Raw genomic sequence first — 12,517 nt, forward strand, 5'->3', positions numbered from 1 at the left:
CAGCGTCACAATTTCAGCCATTCCAGTCAATCTATTACACCTTACGTGACCGGATTAAGAGTTCCAGTATAAAAAAATATATACCTGGAAGCCTGGAACTCAAGCCTGGAACTCGTGGCGTGATAATAACCCGATCACGAAAGTCACTTACAGAGCATTGAGCTTTGAGTTTCATGCTGGAATTGTTCCGTTTCCAGGTATCTCGCGAGGAGCATTGGCTTCTGAGGGCGAACTAGGACTAGTTACTGGAACTGTATAAGACCTGCATGCACTCTTGATGGTTAACTAGGTCTAGTACCTGGAAGTGCGTAGGATCTACATTGACTTTTGATGGTTAACTAGGTCTAGTACCTGGAAGTGTGTAGGATCTACATTGACTTCTGAGGTAAACTAGGCCTAGTCCCTGGAAATAATATGACACTCTGCGGTTAGACTTCTGAGGGCAAACTAGGTCTAGCTACTGGAAAAACATGAGACCCTCTACAGGTATTTTAGGCCTAGTTCCTCGGGCAATATTCGTACTTCTGAATGGTAAGTTGGAAAGCCACTTATTTCTGAAGGCTCTCTGGGTCTAGTGCCATCAGAAAGCATTGACTTCTGAGGGTGAAATAGACCCTTGGAGGGTCTTTTAGGGCTAGTTCCTCGGGCGACATTCGTACTTTTGAATGGTACGTTGGACTGACAATTATTTCTGAAATTACGCATACATACATATATATATATAATGCATAATTTCCTTCATGCAAAATCTTTAACCTCCCTAATGGTTATTGAGAGAAACCTTACGCCAAATAAATTCACAGCAAAATGGACAACGCGAACAGCAAAATTTCTATTAAATTACGAGAAAGATGTAACAATTTCCAGCATGAATATTATACCTAATGCAGAACGAACCAGGCCTCGCATTATGCGAAAATTCACACGGGAGAAATTTCTGAGAATCGATAAATACAGCCGAATAAATCGTTCCAAAACCGTGCTATAACAAAATCAGCACATCCACGTGTTAGGTGACATCAAGGAAGATATAATTTGAACAGAAATGGCAAGTTATAACCTGTGAATTTCGCGAGGATATAGATCATAAATTAGAGTCGAATTTACCGTCCAGTGGCGGGCAAGCGGCAACTGCAGGAGACAATTGTAAACAATCGTAACTATCGTATCGCAGACGATATCCAGGAAGGTAAGAATGCATGAAAGTGATGCATTCCGGAACAATATGCAAATTGGATGAAGAAATAAACCATTAAGGCATTCCCGAACCTCACATTAGGCGCCATCGAGGAATAACATAAAGCTCGCGCCTCATATGATGACACCCGGCGAGAGCTCGCCAGTGTCACGTTTTACGAAATATAAACACGACTTCCCCCCCCCCATCACAGGTGGACAGTTGAAGGAAGACATTACCTGAGGGAGTTTGGTCAGTTTCTCGGAACTGTTTTGAGCCCGGAGTTACCTGGACTCAGGTCATCTTGTTGTTTGTCAGGGCAGGTAAGATTTGGTAATGACGGGTATCTAGGGGTTCATCGTATAAGCCTCTTAGATTATTTTTTTTGTTTTTGTTTCGTGAGGTTTGCAAAAAATAATGCGGAGGTGTTTAGTGGTGTTTTTTTTCTTTTATTTGGTTTGTATTTCTTATATTTGAATGTGTGGTTATGTGGATGATATATATATAGTATATATACATCTCTCTCTCTCTCTCTCTCTCTCTCTCTCTCTCTCTCTCTCTCTCTCTCTCTCTCAATATATAAATAAAAACAAACATATATATACATGTATATCTATTTGTTTGTGTGTTTGTATGCTGAGAGAGAGAGAGAGAGAGAGAGAGAGAGAGAGAGAGAGAGAGAGAGAGAGAGAGAGAGAGAGAGAGAGAGGAAATAATTTATAGTGTACATCTCGACGATTTGGCGTAGATGTACAATACACATAGGTAAAACTACAATCAATACAATTCCTATACAATAAACAAAATTCAACAAAACACACAAACAACAACAAAAAAACAAAAAAAATCCCCAAACCTCACTCAATCCCCCCCTACATCCCAAAAGACACCAACCAAACCATCACATAATAATCTCTGAGAGAAAAAAAAAGCATTAAAAAATTAATCATTCGTAAAAGCTTACCTCGCATGCCACCGTGCTCTCGTGCAGGGTACGAGATATCTTGTAGAGCGTCAGGGCATTGGACGTTTCGTCCCTTATCTCCTGGTTGTTCTGGTACCACCTGGAAATGGTACGTGTTCTGGTATTAGAGACGGGTCTGGTACCTGTATGTTACCTGTGTTTTATATGTGGGGTGAGAGATGTTATGATATATATTTTTTATATTATTTTTTGGGGGATTATGGTTCCTGGTTTTGTTAGGATTACGAATGGATAAAATGTGTGGTTAGGGTAATTTATATATATATATATATATATATATATATATATATATATATATATATATATATATATATAAATATACATACATATATATAGATATAAATATATATTATAGATAATATATATATACATTCGAGAAACATTCAGGAACATATAAAAATACATAAGAAAAGTAGGAAGCATTCATACATCAAAGATATTAAAAAAAGATCGAACGAACAAAAATACAGAGAGACAACCAAAGAAAAATAACAAATAATCATATAGGCAGAAAGACAGAAAGAGAAAGAGAATAAAAAAAAAATCACAGAAAAAATAAAAAAAAATATAAGAAACCTCCCCCCCCAAAAAAGACAGTACACATTCGATCAAAAATCAAGAAAAGCTAGTAAGAAAACCCTGCAGACACAGACTAAACAACTAAAGAATAAAAACACACACAAACACAAGAGAAAAACAACTCGAAATACCCACTTGTACGTGACGTCATTCGGATTGGCTTGGGCACTGCAGAAAAACGTGGCATCGTCGCCCTCCACGAGAATGTGGGGTCCCGTGTTCAGCTGAACTTCGGGGGGGAACAGGACTTGGAGCTTTATAGTGCTGCAAAGGGAAAAGTGAGAAGAATGCATGAGAGAGAGAGAGAGAGAGAGAGAGAGAGAGAGAGAGAGAGAGAGACAGACAGACAGAGAGGAAACGATAAGTTGACAATAAAAGTTACATGAGAAATAGATAGATACATAGGAATGATAAGTTGACAGTAAAAATAAAATATGACAATGCATATATAAAGGAATGATAGTTGACAGTAGAAATAAAATATGTATATATATATATATATATATATAGAGAGAGAGAGAGAGAGAGAGAGAGAGAGAGAGAGAGAGAGAGAGAGAGAGAGAGAGAGAGAGAGAGAGAGAGAGAGTTAGTAAGAGAGAGAGAGAGAGAGGAACTGATAAGTTGACAGTTAAGTTAGTAAAAGAGAATAAGAGAGAGAGAGAGAGAGAAATGAACTGATAAGTTGACAGTAAAATATATGAGAGAGAGAGAGAGAGAGAGAGAGAGAGAGAGAGAGAGAGAGAGAGACAAGAATCGAAAGAAGAATTACATACAAAAACGTGGCTTTGCCCGAACTTATCCTAATCGGATTAGGTAGAATAAAATCACTTGGATCCTATATAGGACTTGCGGTGGAATTTTATAGCCGTTTGGGAAAAATTTGGGATCTCTCTCTCTCTCTCTCTCTCTCTCTCTCTCTCTCTCTCTCTCTCTCTCCATGGAGTTATATTTTAATCCGTATTCTTTTCTCTCTGCTCAAACAATACAAACTGGCAGTTTTCAATAATATTGTATCTTTGAATGTTATCAGAATTGCATGTATCATACATTTTGCTACAATGCATATATTCATGTATGCATACAGTAGTGTATAAGTGATGAAGGTGTATGTATGTATGTATGTATGTATGTATGTATGTATGTATGTATGTATATATATATATATATATATATATATATATATATATATATATATATATATATATATATATTATGTGTGTGATTACGTCTTTTTTAGCATGAATTATTAATTTATACTAACACAACCTCAAAATATTAAATATCAACAGGAAATATCATATTAGACAATATTTAAAAAGTAATTTCAAATTTATATTTCCGTAAACACAAAAAAGGTAACTCAAAAAAATCTTTAAAATTCACAAAAACAAAACAATAATTCAACCGATTTTTGCCTTCCCGATCGAAGGCTTCCAGACCTCATTATTGCCAACATTCTCCCTCGTATCTCACGGAGGATTTCCCACCCCCACTCGCCCCCAAAACCCCCCAACCCCGACAGGGCGTTATTCCGTTCGCTATTAATTCAGCTAATGAACGCGGCCTACATTTTCTCATTACGGGAGCAAACGGGAGAAGGTTTGCTGATTCATACACGAAAATTATAGGTACAGGTTCCTCTCTCTCTCTCTCTCTCTCTCTCTCTCTCTCTCTCTCTCTCTCTCTCTCTCTCTCTCTCTCTCTATTAAGGATGCGTAAGTATCTCTCTCTCTCTCTCTCTCTCTACAGGTACGGTTTCATTTTCGTTGGTTACGTAAAATCTCTCTCTCTCTCTCTCTCTCTCTCTCTCTCTCTCTCTCTCTCTCTCTCTCTCTCTCTCTACAGGTGCGGGTTTCACTTCGGAGGTTACTTAAGAATCTCTCTCTCTCCCTCTCTCTCTCTCTCTCTCTCTCTCTCTCTCTCTCTCTCTCTCTCTACAGGTGCAGGTTTCACTTCCGGAGGTTACTTAAGAATCACAGGTAAGGATTTCTCTCTCTCTCTCAAGGTATGGGTTTTACTTATGGAGGTTACTTAAGAACCTCTCCCTCTCTCTCTCTCTCTCTCTCTCTCTCTCTCTCTCTCTACAGGTGCGGGTTTCACTTTCGGAAGTTACTTAAGAATCTCTCTCTCTCTCTCTCTCTCTCTCTCTCTCTCTCTCTCTCTCTCTCTCTCCCTCTCTCTCTAAAAATGTCTGTTCACTCTGCAATGGTCTTTCTCAGCCACAAAAGAAACATGAAAACGGCCATTATAGACTTTAGGACCTAATTTCTTTTTCATATACCAAAGTGACGTGGCGTACTTAGAACGTACGTAAAAGCACATATATACTTTACAGAAAATAATTTGGTATCCTTGGATACGTAAAGAAAAAACATATATACTTTACGTAAAACAATTCAAAACCCTCAACAACGACCCGAAAAATACTCTTTAAATACTTACAGAAAAAACCTACAAAAAGAAAAACAATTCCTGAACAGGATTTGAGGACTTAGTGAAAAAAATTCCCCCTCGGAAAAAAGATCCCCTATTTTTTTTTTTTTTCTTCCACGAAGATATGAATTATTCAAACCGGAAGCAAATTTGAAAATCATATGAGAGTCTGTGACCTCGGACCCTCCCAAATTTTTGGGAGGTGATTTTAATGTAATTCTTGACCAAATGCAATTATTTTCAAAGTACCGAATGTTTATGGATGTCTAGACGATTTGAATTGCATGAAATTGAAATACATGTACATACGCACACATATATATACATATATATACACACATATACATATATACATATATATATACATATATATATATATATATATATATATATATATATATATATATATAGATATATATAGTGATATTATATATTTCTAGGTTTCGAAATAATTCAAAATCAGTTCCATGTATTCTCCAGTTCTAGGTTACATTAAAGATAATTATAAAATAATTGGAAAAAGTAATTAAACATCTAATTTCAAATTATAAAATCACGTGAAAGTGAATATTTCTAGGTTTTAAAATACTTTGAATTTAGAGCCTTGTATCCTCCAATTCTGAATGACTTTAAAAGTAATTATAAAATAATTTATATATACACAGTATATATATTTATGCCTGTGTTTTGTGTGTGTTTGTGTTTTGTACACATGTGTATGTATAATCTGGGGACATAAATACACAACATAAAAGTAAATATAAAACTAAAACTAAAATGTAAGAATAATAATCAAACTAAAAGCGTTTGAACATATAAAATATAAATATAGATTCTCAGATTTATCTACAAACAAACGCACGCCCACAAAACCACTCATATGTATACATGTACGTACATACATATGTATGTATATCCTACACACACCCCCATATAAAAAAAACAGTACCAATCCTTAAATGACCCAGAAATCCCTTTAAATAAAAGGCAAACGTAATAAAAGCCCGAAAATCCCTTTGAATAAAAGATGTATAAATAAATAAAAGCACAGAAATCTCTTTAAATAAAAGATATATATATAAATAAAAGCCCATAAATCCCTTCAAATAAAATATACATATAAATAAAAGCCAATAAATCCCTTTAAAAAATATACGCATAAACACAAGCCCAGAAATTCCTCTCAATAAAAGATATAAATAAATAAAAGACGTCTCTTCACAAACATCACTCTTTCCTCCCCTCCTGTTTGCCAAAACTGACCATATCTGCGAGTCCAGCCGTTTTAGAGGATTCTGCGGTGGTCTTTTGCTTATCTAGGGGAATGGGAGAGAGAGAGAGAGAGAGAGAGAGAGAGAGAGAGAGAGAGAGAGAGAGAGAGAGAGAGAGAGAGAGATGGTGGCAATCTTGCAGTACAAGGGTTGTAACATCTTTTGCATCACGTACAGCAAAGTGGAGAGAGAGAGAGAGAGAGAGAGAGAGAGAGGTTATAATACCATCCAAAGTAAGAGAGAAAAATTATACATAAAGATATATATTTATATGAGTATATATATATATATATATATATATATATATATATATATATATATATATATATATATATATATATATATATATATATATATATATATATATATATAGAGAGAGAGAGAGAGAGAGAGAGAGAGAGAGAGAGAGAGAGAGAGAGATGGTGAATGATATACCAACTATGAAACAATACCAAAACAAAAACAAAAAAACAAAAAAAAAGCATAAAAAATTTCCCATTCTCACCTCGTTAGAGGCGAGGTGAGTGCCTGGTTAGAGGTTAGACAAGTGATGGTCGAGTTGTGGTGGAACCTCTGGGGCGTGAAGGACAGCCTGGAGCGGATGGTGACCCTCTTCTCGTCCGCCATGGGCTCCGTCGCGAGGATGGAGCCCTTCTTGATGTTTTCCCGAAGGGCGTCGTCCACCCACTGAATCTGTAGAAGGGGAGGAAGAGGTTTATAAAGGTCAAGTTTCTATTAAGGTTTTTGGAAGATTGTGTTGGTTCCAGGCGATGGCGGGACTGGAAGTTCACTGTTCTGGAATGGAAGAGGAATGTCTGATGGTGCTGGAACTGAAATTGTACATTCTGGAATGAAGAAGAAATCTCTGGTCTGGAAGTTTGATTTATGGAATGAAAAAGGAACATCTGGTCTGGAAATTTACAATCTGGAATGGAAAAGAAAACTCTGTTCTGGAACTTTGGACTCTGGAATGGAAAAGGAATCTCTGGTGATGCTGGAACCGGAAGTCTGCATTCTAGAATGGAAAAGGAACATCTGGTCTGGAAGGTTTTCATATGGAATGGAAAAGGTACCTCTGGTGATGATGGGACTGGAAATTTGTATTCTGGGATGGAAAAGGAATCTCTAGTAATGATGTAATTTAAACTGTACATTCTGGAATGGAAATGGAACCTCTGGTCTGGAACTTTACAATCTGGAATGGAAAAGGAACCTCTAGTCTGGAACTTTACAATCTGGAATGGAAAAGGAACCTCTAGTCTGGAAGTTTTTATTATGGAATGGAAAAGGAACCTCTGGTCTGGAACCTTACATTCTGGAATGGAAAAGGTATTTCCAGTGCTTATGGAACTGGAACTTTGAATTCTGGATGGAAAAGGAACCTCTGGAAAGCAATGTTCCAAGTTGAATTTACAAACAAACAAAAACTAAAAAAAAAAAAGTTCTTGTTTATTTCAACACAATGGAATCAGGTGATATCGGAAATGATTTTAATAGTGGTTAATTTTTACTGGATATACTTCCACGAATTAAAATCCTGGAAAGTCTACGTTCCAGATATCTGGAAGATCTTTCTTCCAAGAGAAAAAGTTTTTTTTTTAAGAAATTCAAAAAGTTTGTGTTGACCTCAACAGACTGACATCAATGGATAATGGAAATGAGATTCCAGATTGTGGAATGGAAACTGGATTTAGACCCAATTTACATATTTGTGTTCCAGTTCTGGAACGTTTTTCCTTTTACCAGGAGATTTTCCGAAGAGGCACAACTGTTTTTCATTGAAAAATACAGTCACTCCCTTCGAGAAATACTTATTTTTCATTGAAGAAATAACATTACTTCCTTTGTGTGTTAGTTGTCCTATAAAAAACATGTAGACTTTATTTTGAATTAGTACTTTCCTCTTATTGAAAATGTCTTCCAAAATAGCTATCTTACGAAAATATTTGTTTATCACGGGAAATATATTTTCTTCTTCCTAAAACATACTTGATTGCATGGAAGGTTAACACAGGGTTATTCAAATATTCCTGGTTTCGAATAAAACCAACTATTTTTTCCCAGAAATCAAAACTAGCTCATTTTTCAATTAAAATTATCTTACCCAATACAGAGTGCTGAACTTACATTGCAAGGAAAAATACTGTGATGAACTCACATTGCATGGAAAATACTCCCAAGACCCACGAAAGAAATAAATCACTCTGTCACAGATTCTGCTGAGAGAGAGAGAGAGAGAGAGAGAGAGAGAGAGAGAGAGAGAGAGAGAGAGAGAGAGAGAGAGAGAGAGTCAAAGTAGAAGGCATCCATATACTGATGGCCTCTGGCCTTTTATATATATATATATATATATATATATATATATATATATATATATATATATATATATATATATATATATATATATATATATATATATATATATATATGAGTGTGCGTGCGTGCGTGTGTGTGTGCACGCGCGTGCGCATTACTATTTAAGGACCCTGACCTAACACCAACCCCTCCCCTTAATCCAGCCTAAACCCCCAAAAAATTCCTTCGAATGAACGCGAAATGTAAACAAGAGTGAATGGGAAATTTCCTAAGAAGTCGATGGCCCAGGAAAGGCCTAAAAAAACCTTTAAAAAAAGGCCTAAAATAGGCCTTGGAGGAAAGGAAAGCCCCTGTGGAAGAGTCCTGAGAGTTCCTAGGGGGTCCTGGGAGGTCCTAGGTGGTCCTGGGAGGTCCTAGATGGTCCTGGGAGGTCCTAGGTGGTCCTGAGAGGTCCTAAGGGGCCCTATTGATGGAAATTTCGGCAGAAGAAATTGATGGGCCATAAATAAGGAAGCCTGAAGGTTGTACATAAAGATATTGGTCGGATTTTTGCTGATGGGGAGGAAATGGTCTTCGCTAAACTGCTGAGCGAAAGATCTAAATTCATCGGATTTTTTTTTATTTAGCAGTCAATTCTTAATTAAATGTCAATGGTGAATGAACGAAAATTAATGGAAAATATTAATGTAAACACGTAAACTGTAACGTGAACGAGAGATCGATATTCATCGGATATTTTTTCATTTAGTCGTCAATTTTGAATTAAATGTTTATGGTAAATGAACGAAAATAATGGAAAATAAACAGAAAATGAATAAGCTGTAAGTTGAACGAAGGATCGATATTCATCGGATTTTTTTTATTTAGCCGTCAATTTCTCATGAAAATTAGAAGGCAAACGAACGAAAAAATGTGGGAAATAACGGACACTGTTGTAAACTGAACGAAAAATCAATATTCACTGGATTATTTCTTTACATAATCGCCCATTTTGCTTGAAATATATACGAAAAATGAACGAAAACATATGGTATAATTCTAAATCACCATATGAATGTTATTCCAACACTTTGAAAGAGAGTACGAATATTTATGGACAAAATGTATAATAGTGAAAAAGTCTGACGTATTCCCTGTCAAAGCGACGAAGATATATGGGAATTAAAGGCGTATTAAAATTCAGGGTATTGATAACTTTAATATATGGTTCCTCGTGTCGACAGCTGTTATATATATATATATATATATATATATATATATATATATATATATATATATATATATATATATATATATATATATATATATATATATGTAGTTAGTGGGGAAATTTTATAATTCAGTTCTTTATTAATTTTTTATGATGGTCGAAAATATACTATTGGGAAAGGTTTAAAATTAGGTTAAGAATTAAAAATTAATACATTTTTCATAGTTTTGCATTTATGCTGGGAGAAGAAGGTATGTTTGCATAAATAATTAAAGTTGGTTTATTTATTTTTTTGGAATTTACGTATGTATATGGGTGTATATATATATATATATATATGTATGTATATATATATATATATATATATATATATATATATATATATATATATATATATATATATATATATATTTATATTTGAGTTACTCTTGCTTCAAGAATTCACTGACAAATGCAAAATCAACTTTTAAAACTCTGAGTTAAACTTGTTACTTACTTTTCCAGAATCTGTAGGTTATGAAAAATGTTTAACTGTTTTTATTCACTTTTATCTTTTTCAGAAAAGAAAACTATAGAGTTTTTATTTCATTGCAGAACAGTTTTATTCGTTTTTGTTTTTGTTTTTGCTGATGCAACCTGTAAGTTATATATATATATATATATATATATATATATATATATATATATATATATATATATATATATATATATATATATATATATATATATATACAGTATAATTTTCAGTTAACCAAAGCAACATTGACAGATATAAGTAGACATTAAATCCCATCTCCCTCACGTTTCGAATCCCTCACTTTTCTTAATCAAACGAGAATCTATCTTCAGGGAGAAAATAAAAAAATATGATACCGAGAAGAAATAAAAAAGTTTTTTTCTTACTCAAGGAAAATCCTCCACTCGCCTCCAGCGGATTTTTTTTTTAAATGATGGAGGATTAAGTTGTGTGTTTTTTTCTTTAGAATATCCCGCTGTGGGTTTTTATTTACGTGTGTTGTTTATCTTATGCCAGGTGGGGTTTTTCATATTTTTCATTAAAGTTGTAATTTTTCTTTCCAGGAAAATCTTTCAAGGGTTTCGATAATTCATGAAAGATAATCCTTTATAACGATCAAATATTCTTAGAGAGAGAGAGAGAGAGAGAGAGAGAGAGAGAGAGAGAGAGAGAGAGAGAGAGAGAGAGAGAGAGAGGTAAACTTTCCTCGTAACAAAAAACCAATCATTAGAGAAGCAATAATTCAGAGAGAGAGAGAGAGAGAGAGAGAGTTTCTTTACGAAAAAGCAATCCTTAGAGTGATAAGAATGAGAGAGAGAGAGAGAGAGAGAGAGAGAGAGAGAGAGAGAGAGAGAGAGAGAGAGAGAGAGAGAGAGAGAGAAGTAAACTTTCTTCACAACAAAAAACCAATCCTAGAAGCAGCAAGAATTTGAGAGAGAGAGAGAGAGAGAGAGAGAGAGAGAGAGAGAGAGAGAGGGGAAAAAAGCCACTCACACTAAATGGTCGCGAGAACTATTTGGGAGGAACACAATGTCCCTGATATATGTTATACAATGCTTCCCCCCAAAAAAAAAAAATTATAAAAAACATATAAAAAAAACTTTAACTTGGAATAAAGAATAAATACTGTCTCGATTCTGATTAGTCGTCTAGGGCCCCGTTTTTTTTTTTTTTCGTTTTTTTAGAAAGCGACGTTCTTTTGTTTTTCACCCTCGAGACGGTCCTTCATCTTTCCTAGAATGAACTTTCTAATATTTTTTTTTCAATTTTCTCTGTCCTTGTTAAAGTTTTATTCCTCAACAAGAAGACAAGTTTTTTTCTCTTTATACTTCTTGTTAGACGGTTGTTTTTATTCGTTTGTTCCTCACACAGATTACACTAAAACCTATGGACTGATTCTCACGAAAATTCTCTCATACGTGGGCCTCGTCAGTGCCAACATGTGAAAGGATTCTGGGGGAGATATGAACGGTTGGTTGAACAAGATCTTGATAAACAAAAAATATCTGGATAAGTGGATTCTGCATAAACATTTTCGTTAAGTTTCAATTTGATGATTTATATCACTTACAAATTAACTAAAATAGTTCATTTTTTTACTTAAAAATATAATTACATTATAACCCTTATTCACCTTCCTTTATTTAATTTTTTTAATTAAATAAATTAAAAAATAATCCTGGCATAAATAATCACTTTAAACATCTATTCATTACATACAAATTAATTAAAACAGTAATATTTTACTTTGAATCTTATAACATTTTAATCACTATTCTCTTACCTTTATTAATTTTTTTAAATTAAATAAGTCTTTAAAATAATCCTGGTAAAAATATATCACTCAAACAATTCTTATTTTCTCACAGAAAAATATATTTCTTTTCCAAATGCAAATAAATCATGAGGTCTCAAGGAATCATTAAGAAAATATATCTCGCTGACTCAGAGGCAGAATCATCTTAGGAGAATCATCATAATTAATAATGCTCTATAAAAAGGGAATTATTATTATTATTATTATTATTAT

General features: G+C 34.3%; 1 protein-coding gene across 4 annotated transcripts in view; it reads right to left on the reverse strand.

Moving 5' to 3' along the window:
* Positions 1-12,517, reverse strand: part of LOC136855935 (irregular chiasm C-roughest protein-like) — a 139,130-nt gene that overhangs the window by 31,276 nt on the left and 95,337 nt on the right. For all 4 annotated transcript variants that reach the window (XM_067133435.1, XM_067133437.1, XM_067133436.1 and 1 more), the window contains 3 exons: positions 6,951-7,138; positions 2,877-3,005; positions 2,142-2,241 (listed from right to left, as the gene is read on the reverse strand). In XM_067133435.1, the coding sequence (XP_066989536.1) occupies positions 2,142-2,241; positions 2,877-3,005; positions 6,951-7,138 (417 nt within the window). The remainder of the gene's footprint in view (positions 1-2,141; positions 2,242-2,876; positions 3,006-6,950; positions 7,139-12,517) is intronic.

This window comes from Macrobrachium rosenbergii, chromosome 33 (genome assembly GCF_040412425.1).
Source record: "Macrobrachium rosenbergii isolate ZJJX-2024 chromosome 33, ASM4041242v1, whole genome shotgun sequence".
NCBI lineage: Eukaryota > Metazoa > Arthropoda > Malacostraca > Decapoda > Palaemonidae > Macrobrachium > Macrobrachium rosenbergii.